Here is a 19354-nt window from a genome sequence, read left to right as displayed (position 1 = left end):
AGCCTACCTGATTTGCTTGTCATATTGTCCAGTGATTGTTTCTTGTCTGTTATATCTCCTTCTTCCACTTAACACTGTGAAATCATCAATCTATTCAGTGGTTCCCAAATGTTTTGGGCCACCGCTCCCTTGGTTCCACAAACTCAACCCCAGCGCCCCCTACCCTACCCTATAAAAAGCATTATTCAAAATAGGGGGTTGCATGTTGCACTAAAGAAGATAAGAACAATAAAATTTCAAAACAGTAACAATTAATTGCACATCTATTCAAAATCAAATTAAAACCTTTTGGTTGAAATTTATTCAACAAAACTGATGAATTTGATCCAATGGTACCAGCTCTTCAAAGTCTGGAAAATTTTTTGATAGTTTCCATCAAATTTGCCAGCATGGTGCCATAGCTCGATCTATTGTAAATTAGTGAACAACACAGTTGAAGGGGCCCACCTCTAGCTCCCCCATCTGCCCCCTTGTCTCTTAGTGCCCCTCTAGGTAATCCCACTGCCCCCCAGGGGGTGGCACTGCCAACTTTGGGATCCACTGATCAATATGAACTGTGGGCTGGTTTATCTGACCATTTCAATATGTCAGAATGTGGGTTTTATGCTTCCTGATGAGCAAGGTTCAATATTCAGGTAACCAAGCCCATCTTCTAATAGGCCAGGTTGGTTATGTGAATCTAACTAAACTAAACTAAACTAAACTAAACATGCTACTTAATCCATTGCTGAATACTTCTTGTGTTGTGTTTAAGTCACAAATGAGGGAAGTTTATTGAAGGATGTTGACTGCATGAATTCAGCTACTAGGAGTGCCTGTGATTAGCTTGAGCTCAACTGTTTGCACTGGCATTGGGGCATGAGGGACATCTAACATTGTGTGTGTGTGTGTGTGTGTGTGTGTAAAGTGCCGTCAAGTCGCAGACGACTTATGGCGACCCCTACAAGGGGATTTCAAGGCAAGTGATTAAGCAGAGGTGGTTTGCCATTGCCTTTCTCTGTAGAGTCTTCCTTGTAGGTCTCCCTTCCAAGTATTGACCCTACTTATCTTCCCAGATCTAACAAGATTGGGCTATACCATTCTTCCTTCCCTCCCACCTAACATAGTACAGTAGGACAAAGTTGTTGATTTAATTTCTAGATAATAACATCATTAGCAGTTCTTACAGAGTTGCTCACTGTTTTATGGAATGTTGGCCTGACCACCTCTTTTGTGAAGATGATCATCTGACCAATTTCTCTTTGTTTAAAGACTATTATTTTATAGCTACCTTGTCCTCATGTCATCTGACATTCAGCTTTGTGTTTACGTAGTATATGTTTGTCTTCATTTTATTGTCTTATTTTTGTTTTTGTTTCTGCTATGCTTTCAGTCATTATCACACTCTGCCTTGGTCCCAACACACTCAGTCCATTGGCTACCATCATAGAGATGCCAGGTATCTGATTTCCTGCGTGTGACTTTGTGTGTATAATGCATGTCCCTGTTTTAACCTGTGTTTTCACTGCACACTATTCAGAAGAATGAATAGTGTCACATGAGTGTTTTCATTAGCAAACAATTAGTAGATTACTGGGTATTAGTTTTTGAAAATGCCATTTAAATATATACTTTTTGAGCCCATTTCTGAAGGGAGGTGCTGGAGCTCTTTAGGAGCCAGCATGACCCCGTGCTGGCACAGGTGCCACTATCATGGAATAAAGGGCACCTATGCCAGCACAGGGGTAAACATGCCAGTGTCCGGGAGCTGCAGAGCTCCACGGCTGGCCCCCGGAAGAGAACGCCCGCACAAGGGAGGCATTCCCAGAGGCCGAGCTGACGCTAGTCAGCCTCCTAACCCCTCTCACCCCGGGAACGGCCCCTTGCACGGTGGCATTGCTATGACACCTTTTTTTGTTGTCATAGCCTCGCTGTTCTCAGAGGGGGCATCATTTCCTTTTTTCTATTTATTTTGTTTTTAAAATATCTTTTTTACCTTTGCAGCAGTTGGGAAGTCTCTGAGGAGGCAGTGTGGGTGTTCCACTCTTGGCTGCCGCAGAAATATCCCCCCCCCGGGAATGGGCTGCCCGCCAACAAGACATACTTGATAGCAATTGTTGATCTGTTTTACTTTTTAAAATGTATAGAATAAAGCAGTTATTAAGATTTTGTGTTTAAGCTTCCAGATTAGATCCTGCTGGTTCTAAGGAAAAATGTGCCCCCCTTGAGCAGGTCTGGAGAGGCAACATACAAGTTTTCTAAATAATTACATCGATTCTATTTTGGGAATAATTTGCAATCAGCACAAATTATTTGTATGCATTATCATGCCACATATCACATAATTGATTTGAGTTGTTCAACGTTTTAAATTTTATTTTGTCACTTCTATGTTGATCATTCATTTATAATTGTCACTTATTCTGTCATCAATGTTAGTTGAACCTAAAAGGCACTCATTTTGTATGTATTCTCATGTTAGCTTCATGTTCATCCCTTGTGTTTTGGCAGCAAGGATCGCTCAATGTATCCTATCTTTTGTGAAGATGCAATCAGATTACTTCGATCCCGTACGATGTGCCGTACCTATTCTGAGGGTGCTTACTATGAATTTGAGAGGTATAATAGGCGTGTCATATTTATTCAGCCCCTCAAATCAGATATAAGTAGACAGTACTCCACTGTACAAAACAAGCAGCCATTTGTGTTTAATGGTACTTTAGTTTTCTGGAGGCTATGTCAGAAAACTACGGAGAGCCAGCGTGGTGTAGTGGTCAAAGTATTGGACTAGCATCTGGGAAATCCAGGTTCAAATCCCCACTTGTGCCATGGAAGCTTGCTGGGTGACCTTGGGCCAGTCACATACACTCAGCCTAACCTACTTCACTGGTTTGTGAGGATAAAATGGAGGAGAGGAGAATGCTGTAAACTGCTTTGGGTCTCCATTGGGATGAAAGGCAGGATGTAAATGAAGAAGAGTCGTTTTTTATATGCCGACTTTCTCTACCTTTTAATGAGAATCAAACCGGCTTACAGTCTCCTTCCCTTCCCCTCCCACAACAGATCTTGTGAGGTGGGGCTGAGAGAGTTCAGAGAACTGCAACTAGCCCAAGGTCACCCAGCTGGCTTTGTGTGTAGGAGTGGGGAAACCAACCCTGTTTACCAGATTAGAGTCTGCCGCTCTTGTAGAAGAGTGAGGAAACAAACCCGGTTCTCCCAATTAGTGTCCACCACACTGGCTCTCCAATTAAAATTAACTCCTTTATCTTGTCCTGGCACTTGTATCATGACTATAATATTTTCCCAGTAATAATCCACACTGTTAAAAAAACTCCTTTCCTGCCATTCCAACCTGAATATTGTGGGTTCAGCCGTCATAGTCAGTTGTAACCCAGTCCAGTACTTGGACTTCTTCACCATTCAGTTGCTACATCTCATACTAACCATACTCTTATTACAAGCAGAAATGGGATTAGGACAGTCAGTATTCTTACAGTGTGATGTTATATCATCACACAGTGTGATATTATATACGTTACGGAGTTCATCATAGAGGATACATACAGACTATGACACAGAAGAGGGGCTTTTGAGGTTTAGCCTTCTCATTCCTTGTTTATTGTGGAGAAAACCTGTTATCCACTATGACAGCAACATTTAATCATGAATCTAAAAGTCATCTCAGTGGAGAGCCAAAGGTTCCCTATAATTGTGTGCATGGATCATGCAGTAGAATTTTAATCTCTGCCTATCCCCCCTCTCCCTGCCCTGAACACTGAACCCCCAAGCAACTGCTGTGCATACAAGAGAACTGAGCAGAGGCACTTGGCATCAAAATACATTATAAGGCATTTCTTTGCTCCTGTGCACATAATTGGCTGTCACTAGCAGAGGAAGGGACACACATACGATGATGATGGAATAGGTTTGTGGAATAAGTTCAAATAGATGTTATTGGGGATAGAAAGTTTCTGTTTTCAGTAGCATCCCTGAGTTCTTTATACTGTGTCATTCTGCCTTTAGGCATGCCTAATGTTTGCTGGACTGCATCCCATTGCAGCAAAAGAGGAGTATCAATGTTGCATAACAATTATTATATTCTGTGACAGAACAAGAAAAAAAATTATAGCGCATCTTCAGCAATACTAAAACGTCTGAAATCTCTCTGCTGTTTATTTCATGTTCAGGAGGAGTAGGCAGGAGGGAAGAGTGCCTAAAACATATTTTGATGACACTGATACTTCCCCCACTCCTGAAAGGTATTTTGACTTATACAGTAGATATAGGTAAGAATGATTACCCGTAGCATTTTGTAGACATTGTGTGGTAGAAATTTGAAACAGCCAAGAATAAAGACAGTTCCTGGGCTGTGCTTTTAATATGTTAATATTCTATTACCAGTTTACCTTCTTGTCTTGAACTGGTAGTGAGAGGGGTTTTTTGTTTTGTTTTTGGCATTGCATGAACTGCATCATACCCTTTCCCCTGGGGAGATGTTTATTGGTAGAATACAATAAATGCAGGAGGGAAAACTGATAGCGCTGCTGACATTTGTATTCATTTGGCTTGGAGTATGAGTGTCAGCAGCTTGTTTTACCTTCAAAATGAGGTGAGCGATACAGCCCCTGAACACTTCCCTGGCTCAAATTGTACATCTGAGCCAAAGAAGAATTCACCCTTCTTCCTTCCTCCAATACAGTGGCAGGTGGCAGGCTGGCTGATCAGCTGAGAAGAGGAAATAGTCTCACTGATTCTCTCTCTCACTTTCCTTCACACATATACACCCCCAGCGACCATGGCGCCTTGGTTATGCTCTGAGATGTGTCCTGGGAACTACATTTCCCAAAGTGTATTGAATGCCTTAGACTCTGTTAGAGTTGCCATCCTCAAGGTGGGCCTGGAGTTCTGGGATTACATCTGATCTCTTAACCACTGGAGGAAGTGGCAGCTTCAGAGGGTGGACTCTATGATCTTAAATCACCACTGAGCTCCCCCACACCCCCACTTCCCAAGCACTGCTCCAAATCTCCTGGAATTTCCCAAGCTGGAGGTAACCCTAGAGTAGACTATGTGCATGCCAAGCATCTGGGGGAGGGGAGGGGAGGAGGAGAGAGCAATGGAGGTAGACAGGAAGATAAATTGTAAGATACAGCTATTTCAGATTAGAGCGTTATTTGGTTATTCATACTTTTACTGGAAAATTATGTTCTTTCTTAATGTCGTCCATCAATACAGAAGTCCCAACAAAAACACTGGGACTCATTGGAAAAAAAATAACATTAAAAAAGAGTAGATTTAAGCTGCTTATAATGGTTGAATGCCCTGAGATGTAAAGGAGAAAATACATATGTACTTATTCTCCAAAAAGGTCTAATTTTCCAGATGAATTTTAAAATACCTTAAACGTGATATGTGGAAAACCTTGGAAATAATTATCAGATTAGTAAGACGAAAACTATATTTAATGAAAATGTTGTTATGAAAAAAAACTTCATATTTATAACATATTTTTATTTTAACTGCATTGTAAAGGTATTACAATGGTGCACGTTCATGGGCAGATCATGTAGTCAATGGTTCAGCTGAAAATTACGGGTAAGTAAAGAGTGTAGTGCTACAGTTCTATAGTTAGACATATAGCTTAAATATAGTGTTATTTTATTACAATAATGGGTGTCATAATATCCCCTTTTTTATTCTAGCCTTTCTGTTTTAATAAAGCCCCTCAGGCTGAAGTGGGTGTTACCCTTTACCATCCACACCTTTCCTTGTTCCTGTACCAGGATGTTGAGATGTGAGACAAAGTTATATTCTTTGAATAAACAAAATGTTCACAGGACAGATTTTATTAACCAGGACTGCTTATGATTTAACTGTTAGCCATGCAATTTATATTACTGCTTATATTATTTATTGGAGATACAGAAGATGAAACAAAATAACAAGTTTATTTAATTGGTTAGCGTAACAAAGTGACTGTGAGCTGGGTCTGAAGATTATTCACATGTATGGTTAAAAATATTGGAAAAGCTTATAGTTGTGAATACCAGAGTAGGTAACACTTTTTACTGTGTCTAAGGGGGACAGCACCCAAAGCCTGTTTATCTACAAATTCACTGATATTCCTATAGGATTCTCTTACTATCAGGTTACCTACTAACCCCTCTCCCTCAAAACCCACTCTCAGACAACTCCCCCAGTTGGTCAGTGGTAAAACCTGTTTTCCTCCTAACATTCCACTCTTTCTTCTGTCCTACTCAAAGGTTATTGGCCATCATTGGAAGAGGCAACTTTTCATTGTCCATCCCTGGTGCTAATAGTCAGTAGGAGAAAATTATATTTCATTCCTTTTTTTCAGTGATCCCAAAAGGCTTTAGTATATTTCCAGTGTTTTATTCTTTTTCTAAACATCTCTTGCCTTAAAAATCCTACAGGGTTGCCATAAGTCAGCTGTGACTTGACTGCGCTTTCCACCATCACTCTCCCTCATATGTGCAGATCATATAACTTTGATTGTATAAATCTTTCTTCAGGAAGCATAGTAAGCAAACTTGCTTTCATTTTTGAGTGAAAGAACACACCATCACACTTACAAGTGTGACCAATCTGCATAACTATATGCATCTTAATATACAATTGCACATTTAATCTTTCTTGAGGATTATGTTATAGTCATCCTTGTGGTTTCTGTGCAGTCTCATATTGGAACTGCGCATATGCAGGTCAGCTGCAACAGGTTCCATACCATTTTGGAATGGAAGGCAGGTTCTTCTTCACACTTATTCCTGCTCATGGGACACATGAAAAGGAAGAGTGGTTTCACTCCCCTTAGTGCACCACGAGAGGAAGAACCATTAGAGTTTGCTTCTTTAAAGAAAGAGAGAGAAAAGAAATAAGGAAAGATAATGAAAAAAGCTAGTGGAAAAGGACAGAAAAATTTAATCTCTGACAGTCTATTTTAGACTATCATTATGGCTGCCCTGACCTGGATGGCCTAGGCTAGCCTAATCTCATCAGATCTCAGAAACTAAACAAGGTCATCCCTAGTTAGTACTTGGATGGGAGACCATTAAGGAACTTCAGGATGGCTATGCAGAGTACGGCAATGGCAAACCACCTCTGTTTCTCACTCGCCTTGAAAGTCCCTAGCTGGGGTTGCCATAAGTTGGCTGCAATTTGATGGCACTTTCCACCACCATCATTATGACTCAAAAAGACCTTTAAAAAAGTGGCTCAAACTGGCAACCAGTCCTTCTAGCTTGTGAGCCTTGGTGAGGGATATGATGTCATTAAATGTGCAGACAATTCATACCAAAGTGATAGAGCTTTATGTTTAAAGGTTGTCCACTGGGAAAGGGCCTTAGCAGCTAGCAGTATTGGTAAAAGCTGCCTCATTGAGACATTTGAGATTATCCCTACTTGTGACCCGAAAACAGAAAAATCTGCAACTGGAACCAAAAGACAATGTAACAGTATCACTATAAATCCAACAAGCACCATATCAGAGCCAGTCGGAACCTTCAGCAAAAAATCCAGAGTGAAACTTATGACAAGAGCTAGGGAAAAATGATGCTTCCACAAGACAAAGTTGACAGAACCATTATTGGACAAGATGTGGGAAATCATTCCAGTTTTCAGAACACCATGACATCATCATCAAGAGACAAGAATAAGTACTGCTGTTTCAGTTTCTGATGGTGAAACTGGGAGAAACATCTACTCTGACCTGTTACGAACAGGTACCAGTGCAATTTAGTACCAGACGAGGATCTGGGAGATCTGGGTTCAAATCTTTTCCATGAAGGTCATTGGGTGACCTTAGGTCAGTCACACTCTTGCAACCTAACCTATCTCACTGGGTTGTTGTTAGATATTAAAAAAGCTGTGCACAGTCTTTATCCCACTGGATTGTATCTCTCATAAAGTTCTGCTATGAACTCTCCAAGGTTCAGTGTCCTTTGCATGTTCATGCTAATGCTTCCAGGAATCAGGCATCCTCAGCTGCATTTCTTAAGCGAGTCGCAAGCAGAACTGCAACTTGCTCTTCTTCCTCATTATTTATGAAGCACTACTTTATAGATTTCAGTGCACAGAAACAATCAGAAGTTGGCAAAGCAAAACTTATATTTACCTAAGAGCCATGCCTACCAACGAAGTGGTAAGCAAACTTGCTGATCTTGCATATACAGAGACTATAGCAATTAAAATAGGGTTCCACTTTCCTGTAACTGATGTTTTATTGACTGCTTCTCTGTGCAATCGCATATTCCTCCCTCCTACCCTACTGTGGGTTTTCCTAGCACTATTGCTGTGATTCATGAAGACTGAGGGCCAGACTACACCATAAGCCCAACACATGTCAGGTCACAGGCATGGGGTTGGATTAGCTGTCAGACATACATTTGGGAAACTCACTTTAAAAAAGTGCTAATTCACTCAGCACTGGGAGGGATCGCTACATGGAGGGAGAAGGAGCTTACAGTTTCCTCTGCACCCCATTTTCATCTATGGAAAAGTGGCAGAGGGCTTCATGGAGCCAGAAAAAAAGAGGCAAAAATCCTCCCTGCTGCCCTTTCCACTGGCAAAAGTGGGGTGGAAGGGAAACAGGAAGCTCCTTCTATCCCCTCGCAGTGTTCTCTCACAGTGCCGACTGAAAGAGCTTTTTTTAAAGTGAGTTCTCCAGATGTACATCTGACTACAGCTTAACACTCTGTGCCACAGGGCTGGGAAAGGAAAATGCAATTATCAATGGACAATTGAACATTAAGCTTCATTTCACACATTCCTATATAGTTAAGGTTATTCTTACTGAGTTATAATAACCCTGGGTACCCTAGGTTTTTTTTTTTTTTTTTGTTCTTAGCATTAAGCCACATAACTTCCCATCCAAAGATTATGATGCATGTTTTAATTTTGAAGCCTGGTTCAAATTTCCTAGAGAGGAAATCTTATGTTCTTCAAACCATATGCAACTTTTTTCTTTATAACTATTTCTCCATAGTTAAAACAGTTTTCCTACCCAGACTACAGCAGAGCAGAATGTACTTGAACCAGTGAAATTGTCATGATATGATCTCATAGAATGTAAAGATACCAAAATAGGAACATTCTCTGTTGGTTCCAGGTGGTGCAGTCATAACCAATGGGAAAAATCTTCTCCCTGGAGTCAGTCAGGATCATTAATCTTTTGCCAACTCCCAGTGGGAGGGGCTTCTCCCTCAGTCTCCCTGTTTCCTCAGTGTCTGGCTTGCAGACAAAGGGGTCATTAACTGCGCTCATTATTGCAGACAAAGTGGTCATTAACTGACTCTCTTAAAGCTAAGGGCAAATGGCAGCAATCTGAGTCCTCTGCAAGTTCCAGCAAGCCTTCCTCTCAGTCCAGTCAAGGAGGACATCTAGCCCCTCATGGCCTCTCAGGATGTTGGAGGCTGCCTGTTGCACTTTGCATATGTCTGGCAATGATCCATTCACATCCAGTGGTTTTTGGATACTATCACCAAGGGTTATTTGCTGGAACTCAAGTACTTGCCTGGATGTTAAGAGGGCCCTGTGTTTTTATACTGATAGAACCACAGTGCACAGTGACACAATGTAACACATTCTTGCCTTATGAGCCATAAGAATACTAGGGATACTAGGGTTACTAGGGATATCCCTAGTTACAAATCCAACTCGTCAAGTTACAAGAAGAAAATTGGGATAATTTGTAGTGGTGGTAGCCCATAGCTTCCTTACGCTATATCACTATCTTCCAGTTCTTGTGACATTGCTCTATCATATCTTTTTCTTTTAATTAGAGAAATAGAAAGTTGGGAAAAGGTATGAAACAATATCTATTACACCCATATATATAGTTACTACACCATTGCTGTACAATGTATACACAGTATAATTAATATCTTTAAAGCTATATCCAAAGTCTTCTAGTCTATGTATTTGCTCTATATCAAAATAAGAACTTCATTTACAACTGTCCAGGAAGCTTAATTTTCCAGTACTCAAAATGGCTTGTATGTTTATCTTTTTAGACTCTTTTTGCTTTAGAACAAAAATTTTATACTTACGAATGACATACCATGTCTTGCATAACCACAACTCTACTTTTGGCAAATATTGTTGTTTCCAATATAGGGTGATCTGGCCACAAGAATTACCTATGTCAAAAGATACAACTGTGCTTCAGAAATCCTTTCTATGTTGTACCCTAACAGTAACAAAGTCATATTCTAAACCTAATAGTCAATAGATTTCCTCATGGATTTACCTCTGGTATTCTCTAATAGTGTGACATTCCCCCCACTCATGGAAAAAAGATCCCACTTAACTCTTCCATTTTCAGCAAAGATTAGAGGTCCCTCAAACAACTTGAATAATCAGTTAGGTATATAATACCTTATATAAATAATCTTTGGAGGGAAGGCAGCATGGTGTAGCCTGATCTTGTCAGGTCTCAGAAGCTAAGCAAGGTCAGCCCTGGTTAGTATTTGGATGGGAGACCACCCAGGACTACCAGGGTTGCTATGCAGAGGAAGGCACTGGCAAACCGCCTCTGTTAGTCTCTGCCTTGAACACCCCATAAGGGGTCGCCATAAGTCGGCTGTGACTTGACAGCACCTTACGTGCGCACACACACACACATTATCTTTCGATAGTTTTCTTTAATTTTGATGTTACTTGACATGTAGAATACCTCCATATTTGTTGAGTTACATGCAGGAGGGGCATGGTTGACATGAAGAATCATACTGCTAGTGAATTGTTAGAGCAGGTGATACATGTGACATCTTTTCTGGCATGTTTGTAAGAGATGACACCTTCTATAATAGATTACATAAATCAAATGCTTATGCAAATCTTGCATATCATTTAGCCTTATAAAATGCCTAAATATTTAGCACTAACAACAGTAATTAAGCAGTAATTACATAACAATAATAATCTGAAAGTGATATCAGCTGTTACCTATTATTTTATTTTTAAACTTAGTTTATGTATAAATATCTGAGCTTACTTGTAATAATAATTATTGATGGCATGCTAACAAAGAATCTTGTATCTGTGACCAAACAGCAAATTCCAAATAGATAATAGAAGAATAGCATATCCAAGGATTGAAATACAGCAACCTTCCACAGATACTGACAGGTATTCCCAATAGACAGTGACTTGTGTATATTTACACTTCTAGGCATTCATTTGTTTTGTCTTCCCCTTGTAGTGTGATTGATGTCTCTAGAAATAGAAGAAATATTTTATGGTCACTAAAACACCATGATTTTAAAGCATTCCCATGTTTTCATTTCTTTGTCATAGAGACATATTCATTACTTTTGATCTTTCAGTCAATTGCACTTTGTCAACCTGACTGCAGCGATTGTGAGATAACTTGCACAGTAAAATAAATACCATGCATGAGAAAGCAGGTAACATCTGCCCTGAAAGCAATGAGTAGTCTATTTTCATGTATCTTTATTATTTCCTAGCTGCTCATTGTAACAGTACTCAGTGGGCTGGATCCAGCTACCTTTTTCACACAGTCACACTTAATTCCCCTTCCTGTAACAGATTCTTTCTCAGAGGCCTTTTGTCCATGTGTGTCTTGTGATTCCATAGGAAGCATTTTTGATGGTCAAAGGGGACCTCTTTCTTCCATCACTGAAAAAACTGGTTGGATCCAACCCATTATCTTTAAGACTTTCCATGTTGATGCAGATTAATTATTTATTTAAAAAATGCATCCAGGATCCTGTTGTCTAATTATGTGATACAAACTAGTAAATTGTAACTACAGATTTTGTTTGAAAACAACAATAAAAAGTTTGTGATGTGAGACAAATAACTTAGTAGTTATCACAAGACATTTTATTTTCTCTGTTTACACATCAGCTAACATATTTAAGTGCTCATGATCAGTTTTAGTCCACTGAAGCTCTGCCTTTTTATTTATTCTTACTTAAGAAAATGAATGCATTTTCTTTTTCGTGCATGAGAAAATAACGTGTTCAGAATCTGATCACATTGACAAATTAATAGGATTTGTATTCTTTCCCAGTAAAGGACAAAATATGATGAAGTAAGAAGTGAAAGTCGCCTGACCTGGGTAGCCCCAGGCTAGCCTGATCTGCTCAGATCTCAGAAGCTAAGAAGGGTTCGCCATGGTTAGAATTTGGATAGGTGACGTCCAAGGACTACCAGTGTCATGACATGGAAGCAGGCAAAGGCAAACCAAACGTCTCCTGCCTTGAAAACCCTAGGGGGTCGCCATAAGTCAGCTGTGACTTAATGGCACATACACACAAGAAGCGAAAGTAGAATATAAACACATCTGATTGGATCCAAGGATTCTCCCCCCCCCCCATTAAGTTAGGAGTCTTCCTTTGAAGGAAGGAAGCTTCCACCTAAGGAAGAAGACTCTTAATTTAATGTAAATGTGTCTAACTCATTGTTTATAATGCAAAAACAATTTCAAAACATTGTGGGGACTTTTTAAAATTGAAGCTGTAATTTATTTTTGTTATTTTAACATCACTTTCAGTCATTAGATAAAATCTACCAATATATGGCAAAACCAGGTTATTACATCAGGTAAATAATCATTTATATTTCAGGGAATAAGATAACCATAAATTATAAAATGAAACTAGTACAAAGTACTTGGTAAAGAACGCTGTCCACACTTCTTGAAATGATTCAGGCAAAACTAACTGCAGCATAGAAGAAAGGACCTGTAGGTTTTACATCTTCCTTTGGATCCACCGACTCCCATGAGTGGCATTTGCTTTTTATACAATGCACCTTTATCTCCCTTTTCTTATCCGTCACTTGTAATCCAGAGGTGTGATAAGAATGCCTTTGAATTCTTTTTTGTAGCTGTAGCTTCTGTTTGTGCCAGAAGCCTAAAAATACATAGCCTTACCAGGTGCCTGTTAATGGTGGGCCTACTATGGTAATTCTTTCCGAAGTCCACTGATGCTCCTCTGGTCAGCCGGAGAAAGCAGGATGGCAAAATGGGAGGGGGAAGTGACATCATCATGGAGCGACTGTCATCGCCCCATGATGATGTCACTTCCGGTGCAACCTGGAAGTGCCAGCATTGCACCGGGGTGATGCTCTAGTACTCGTCCAGAAACTCGATGGAAACCTTACAGTTTCGGGACGAGTGCTGGAACGTCGGCCCAGTGCAATGCCAGCACTTCTGAGTCATGCTGGAAGTGACATCATTGCGCAGCGATGAAGACCGCCCCCCACAATAAGTACCTGCCCCTGTCATTTCCCGTTGGTTGTCAGGCAGCCCTAACAATACAAGCTCAAGCTGTGCATTAGGAGCCTACAGAGGGGCTTCTGCTCTGCCAGCACTGTATCTGAGCAATGTTGGTATGGAGGTGAGCTGCAGTATGGTCTCCCAGGAGCCATGCTACAGCAGCTCCCATACTGTGAAGTTAATTCTGAGGCAGGGCACTAAATGTTTCACTGTTATAAAACATAGCCTTGCAGAGAAACTCTTTGTATGTTTCTGTGAGCAAATATAGCATGTTTACTTGTCACTGCACGAATACATGGCTTTCTTTCAGAAGTAGCTTCAAACCTTTCCTTAAGTTTTGTCTCAGCTAAGCAACAGCTATTGCAAGCTGACTTTTTGTTGTTGTTGTTTATCCTTGATATTAAAGAAGTGAATCAGTGGATGTTTTGGCAGATCAAGCTTCCTATTCAGAAAGTGAATGTATAGAACCAGAAGAAAACATGAGGTAATCTTTGTGGGTTTGTCTGAAGCTAGCTGTGCTTCCTCCCTGATATTTAGTGCACCTGTAAACAGTGTGTGCCAGTGTAGTTTGTCTGCTTGTTGAGCGCTTTAGATTGAGCCTGTTGGTGGCTGGCATTATTCTGAACATGTCTGTGGGGCTGTCCCATTCTCCTGCATGGAAAGCGCACATTAGCATGTTTTTAAATTGATGTCATCAAGGAATTTAGCAAAGTTCCAAGACACAAGTTTGAAACAAAGGGTATAAGGTATCATATACTTCTCCAAGATAAACCCTATTGAGTTGTAAAGGAAATATCTAGTATTCTCAGTTGATTTCTATTTGTATCAATAGGATTCCATGAAACAGCTTCATATAGATGGAGTATAGGTTGCTATTAGTTATGCAAGTGACCACCTGTTCTTTCCCACTGTCTCATTTAATAATAACTCAAATTTGGCCTTCTGTGGAATTTAGGCTGCTCCTGGTTGCTCCACTAGTTAAATTAAGAGCCTGTAAACCAATAAAAATAATTAATGCATGCATAATAAAGTAATTGTGGCAATTCTTGAAACCAGTGGAGGACAAGACATAAATGAAAATGAATGTACAAACTAAATGTACAAACTAAAATAACCATGGTATAGCTATGGACATTAAAAAATATTAACTAACAAAACTGTTTATACAAGTTTGTACTTTCATTTTCATTCATCTCTTGTCCTCCACTGGTTTCAAGAATTGCCACAATTAGTTTATTATGCATGTATTAATTATTTTTATTGGTTTACAGGCTCTTAATTTAACTAGTATAGAGTATAAGTAAACCATTCAAATGGTTTTATACCAATGGTACTCACTCTGCGGATTGTGGAAAGTCACATTAGCAATTCCTTTCAACCAAAAGAGTTACATGACTACTGTATTCTCTGTACATAATAATATATAACTATAATATAACACTGTTAATTACCAGAGTACTTCTGAGTATGTAAGGTTGTTTCTTCCCACTACTGTTAATCCTTAGGGAACCCTTGTTTATCTGGAATGAGCGAAAGGGCTTACAAGTCAGTTAGGATACACACGGTCTGCAAGCTTTTGAGGTCTTCAGAGATCTGTTAGGTTAGATGATAAAAAAGTAAAAGTTCCCTTCCAGTTTTACTCTAGTTCTGCAGGAGAAGTGGTTGTTAGAACCTTTCTCTGTGCTAATTTTTCAATCTGCCAATCATTTTGTGTTATGGGTTAGCATTAAACTGTGGTATGCCTCATTCCACTGCCTCATTCAGCTGTTTATGTTCACCCAGCCTCATACACAGTACCCTTGCATCTACACAACCTTGATACAATAATTATGGACAAGTTGTGTTGTGTGTTAAAAAGTAAAAGTGTTAGTTTTATCTTGGGCCCATAGTAACGATGAAATTATTCCATTCTGAAGTATCGTCCACTTTCCTGGAACATGGGGATGGGTGCCATGGGAAATAGTGCGCAGGTGAGCCACAGGTGGCAGGTCAAAGAGCCACATGTGCCTTCCAAGCCACAGGGAGCATCACTGTTGCATACTATAGCATAATTGGATAACTTTGGAAACTTTTTATGCCCCTTCTTTGCATTCATGTATGTCCTCTCGGAATGTTGGCACAGTAACATCTTCTATCAACTCCGTCTAAAAGTGCAGCTAGTATTACAACACAGACTATACAACTATTTTTAGTTGCGGGCTTAGATCTGCTCTGCTTCAGAAGTTTTTACTGCTTTCTAAAATTATAAGTGATGGCTGACACCAGTACATTGTAAACTGAAAACATTATTTGGGAATGTTTCATTGTAGTATGGACTAGAATAGCCTTGTTGAGATGCACTGGACCTGGTGAAGTATACAGTCATTAATAACTACTTTGCTGACACAGAATAAATGACCTGGCTTGACATTGTTAATTACATGTCTTTTTTTTAACCCTGTAGGGTCTTCACAATATAATAACAACTTCATTTTTATGCAGAATACGCCAGTAAACTGTGGCTTGTTTCATTACTGAGCAATTTAAAAAATTTCTATTCATTTACCAATAAACACTGAATGTTATCAATAAGCAAACTTTAAAAAATATGTTATAAATGTACTTAACGTTGTTTTTTTCCAAACCCATTATGATACGGCATAATGCATAACTACAGATAAAAGCTAAAGGTCAATTGAGCTGCTTTTTGACTAACGTTACAGGAAATGGGAACCTAGACTACCATATCAAAGATCCAGATCAACAGAACAACGTCCTGTGCTAGAGCGGCCCAGCCCCCGCTCTCGATCCACTGAGCGTCCTGACTCAAACCTCATGAGATCGATGCCTTCATTAATGACTGGAAGATCTGCCCCTCCCTCACCTGCCTTATCGAGGTGAAACAGACAATCCAATCAGACTAATCCCGCCCCACCAGCTCACTTCTTTATTTTCCAAAAAAGCTCAATGGTATCGCCTTTCATTATTGGCTGTTCACTAGTAGCCGTAGATACTAACCCTGCCAACGTCAACACACTATTTATATTCTACTGAGGATATAATGGTGTGGCTGCCATTGTAATTTGTTTACTAACAATAATTAATGACACAATTAATTACATTTGTTTTTTGTGATTTCTCATTTATCAGGAATCCTGGGTGATTTCTCACACTACAGCACCTCATAACTGTCATGTACTTCTCTTACAGAATGAGAAATTTTATGTGATCATCAGACATCACTTATGGAATAATCATCATAACATCAAATGAAACTCTTTTTTAAAAAAAAACAGTTTCTTAAATTTAATTGTGCTAATTTTATGTATTAACCACTGTTTTAATCACTGTTTCTTCTGATTTGCTGTGTGCATGTTCTGCATTGTTCCTGTTTCAGTAGTGTATTGTATTCATAATGAAACGATATTGAAATAAGTACAAAAAATTCAGTGAAAACGGCCACCAAAATTGTCATTTTGTCCGAATCAGATTACTTTCTAGTAAAATTCTGTGTTTCGTTACTTCTTAAAAGTGAACTATGAAGAAACAAATTATGAAGTTATTACTCCATTTCACTCATTGAATCTTACATTTGCTTTATTGCCTGTCATCAATTTTGTACCTGAGTAAAACATTGAAATAGTATGTTAACTGAATTCGGAAACTACATATTTTCCTGCTAAACATGAAAATATAAAACACATGCATACACACAATTTTCTGTGTATATAGATTTCTATATGTGTTAATGCATCTGTCTGCATATGGACAATTAGCAGATGCAGTTACATAAATATATTGTATTTAGTTCCTTTGCATAATTTTGGTTTTTCTCCCCACCCCCCGTAAATGTTCCTTTATCAATAACTATGCCCTTATTGGCTCAGCTGTCACAATGTCAACAAAAGTCCAACGTGTACAAAAGCCAGTCATCATTTGTTAGTTCTTCAGATAACAGGGAGTAAATTGTCTTGCAGTTGACTTGATTTCTCTTAATGTGTATCCTGTAGGTCTCATGCTCGTACGGGGTCTGTCCAAACAAGCCCATCAGGTACTCCAGTAGCAGGACGCAGGGGGAGACAGTTGCCACAACTTCCACCAAAGGGGACACTGGAGAGAAGTAAGTGAGCTTTTTAATGCATAGAAATGTTAGTGCAGAAGTACGAAAGGAAACTGGAGGGTAATATTTGCTGTAGCTTTAAATTAAAACCTACAAATCTATCAGGGTTTGAACTGGGATTCAGCAATTAATGTGTTGTTATATTGCCTGATACTTTTCAGCAGCTTTGAATGCTTTATGTTATTCTGCGAACATTAATCTGCATCATCACAATTATAAAAGCAAATATGTGGATCATTATCAAGTTTTATTTTCACTACAGACAGTAGCAATTCTATCTTCTTCAGTATCACAGCCTTGTTAGAATTTTATCTGTGAAGGCCTGTAATGATGAACATACTATAAGCTGCCACATCATGAAGGTTTAAAGTTTAAAGTTTATAATATGTGCTTTTTACAAAAGCAATGTTTGTAACTTATCAGTGGCTTTAGATAAATAGCATTACTGAGCTGTGTCCCAGTTCGAAGGCTTAAGAAGCTTTGGAGTTGGGTGTTACTAATATGCAAATGACACCCAGCTCTATATTTCATTATCCAAGTATCCACATGCATCCATCTTGGTTCTGAACTGGTGCTTTGAGGCTGCAGTCAGGTGGCAAAGACTGAACAAACTGAATCCAGACAAGGCAGAGGTAATGCTGGTCAGAAAGGCCTGACTGCTGTCAGGGGCTAGCCACAGGGAACATATGTTGCCCGTTGTGTAACAGCTTCATTGGCTGTCAGTCTGTATACAAGTTCAATTCAAGGTGCTGATTATGACCTTTAAAGCACTTCATGACCTAGGAGCCACATATTTGAAGAACCTTCTCCTTCCATATGTTCCCGTGCACCACCTATGGTAATCAGGCAGTTTGTTGGCTATCCAAATACTTAGGGTGGCCCATCTGGCATCCTCCAGAGCCCTGGCCTTCTCCATTATGGTTCCAGCTCTTGTAGAATTGGTTCCCTGAAGAGGTGAGAGGAGCCCCCCTCTTTGGAGATCTTCAGGAGGTGCTGCAAGGCCTGCCTGTTTGCCAGGGCTTTTGAGGGGGCTTGAATAGCAGGCATCTTTTAAGAGGGGAGGGATTTGGGGCTTGTTTTATCTTTTATTTTACCTGGGGATGTTGCAACTATTATTGTACGCCACCTTTAACCAAGAGAAAAAGTGGGATATAAATGTTTAAATAAATAAATAAATACACTGATTTATATAGAGTACATGAATGAGAGTTATTTAAAATCAAGACCATATACCCATTTCACAGTTAAATTAATGTGCAATTTGTGTAAAAGCAGTTATATATAAATTATATGAATGCATGTAAAGATGTGGGATCTGGTCCACAACATCTTTTGCTTTAAGGTTCCACAGTACTCCTGTTTATTTTTGCTGCAACGGACTAACATGGCTGCCTCTCAAATATATAAATATGTAACACTAGAAACTTGGTTTCAAATCCTAGTTAATTCCAAACTCTGATTAGTGTTTTCCATAGTTGATGTTGTGCGAAGGTAGACCTTAACCATGGTTAAGTCAAGAAATCATCTGGAAGAGGGGAAAGAGAATGCAGTACCACACTTTAGCTTGAACCTTGATTAAGGCATTAGAGCTCACACCTGCATAGGTCCTGTGAGCTAAGACACTTTAAGGAATTTTAAGAATTATCCATTGCAGTCAGTATTTATGTCACAGAATGTCTGTACATGTTTTACCTTGGCCTGTCATGGGATTTTTCATTTGCTGTGTGTATTGCAATTGTGGAATAGAATTTCATGAATGAGAACTGTTCAGAGATTATTATTTTGTGTTTTTCAAATGCGCCAGGTGAAAAGGTTGATATGTCTGATGAAAGGTGAGAAAGTACATTATTGTACAAAAAAGCAGAGTTCTTACCATGGAAAGATTCTTGTTGCATGAACAACTACCTTTTGGTACTATATGATAGGTTTTATCTGGAAGACTGGAAGAGTTTTAAACCTTCTAAAATACAGAATATTAGAATGAATATATGTATTACGTTGAAGCACATAATAAG

The 19354-nt window shown here is 39.3% G+C and overlaps 1 protein-coding gene across 8 annotated transcripts in view; it reads left to right on the top strand.

The window, feature by feature from the left end:
• RIMS2 (regulating synaptic membrane exocytosis 2) overlaps positions 1-19354 on the top strand; it is a 412392-nt gene that overhangs the window by 270564 nt on the left and 122474 nt on the right. For 4 of the 8 annotated variants that reach the window (XM_056854758.1, XM_056854759.1, XM_056854757.1 and 1 more), the window contains 2 exons: positions 15943-16116; positions 17230-17339. In XM_056854758.1, coding sequence (XP_056710736.1) covers positions 15943-16116; positions 17230-17339 — 284 coding nt within the window. Of the gene's footprint in view, positions 1-1372; positions 1439-2490; positions 2599-4166; positions 4239-5511; positions 5575-11049; positions 11125-13646; positions 13725-15942; positions 16117-17229; positions 17340-19354 lie in introns of all 8 variants that reach the window. The other 4 variants (XM_056854760.1, XM_056854761.1, XM_056854763.1 and 1 more) reach the window with 2 other exon arrangements.

This window comes from Euleptes europaea, chromosome 8 (assembly GCF_029931775.1).
Source record: "Euleptes europaea isolate rEulEur1 chromosome 8, rEulEur1.hap1, whole genome shotgun sequence".
NCBI lineage: Eukaryota > Metazoa > Chordata > Lepidosauria > Squamata > Sphaerodactylidae > Euleptes > Euleptes europaea.
Note: the sequence above shows the minus strand (reverse complement) of the source record. Positions and strands in the feature narration are given on the sequence as shown.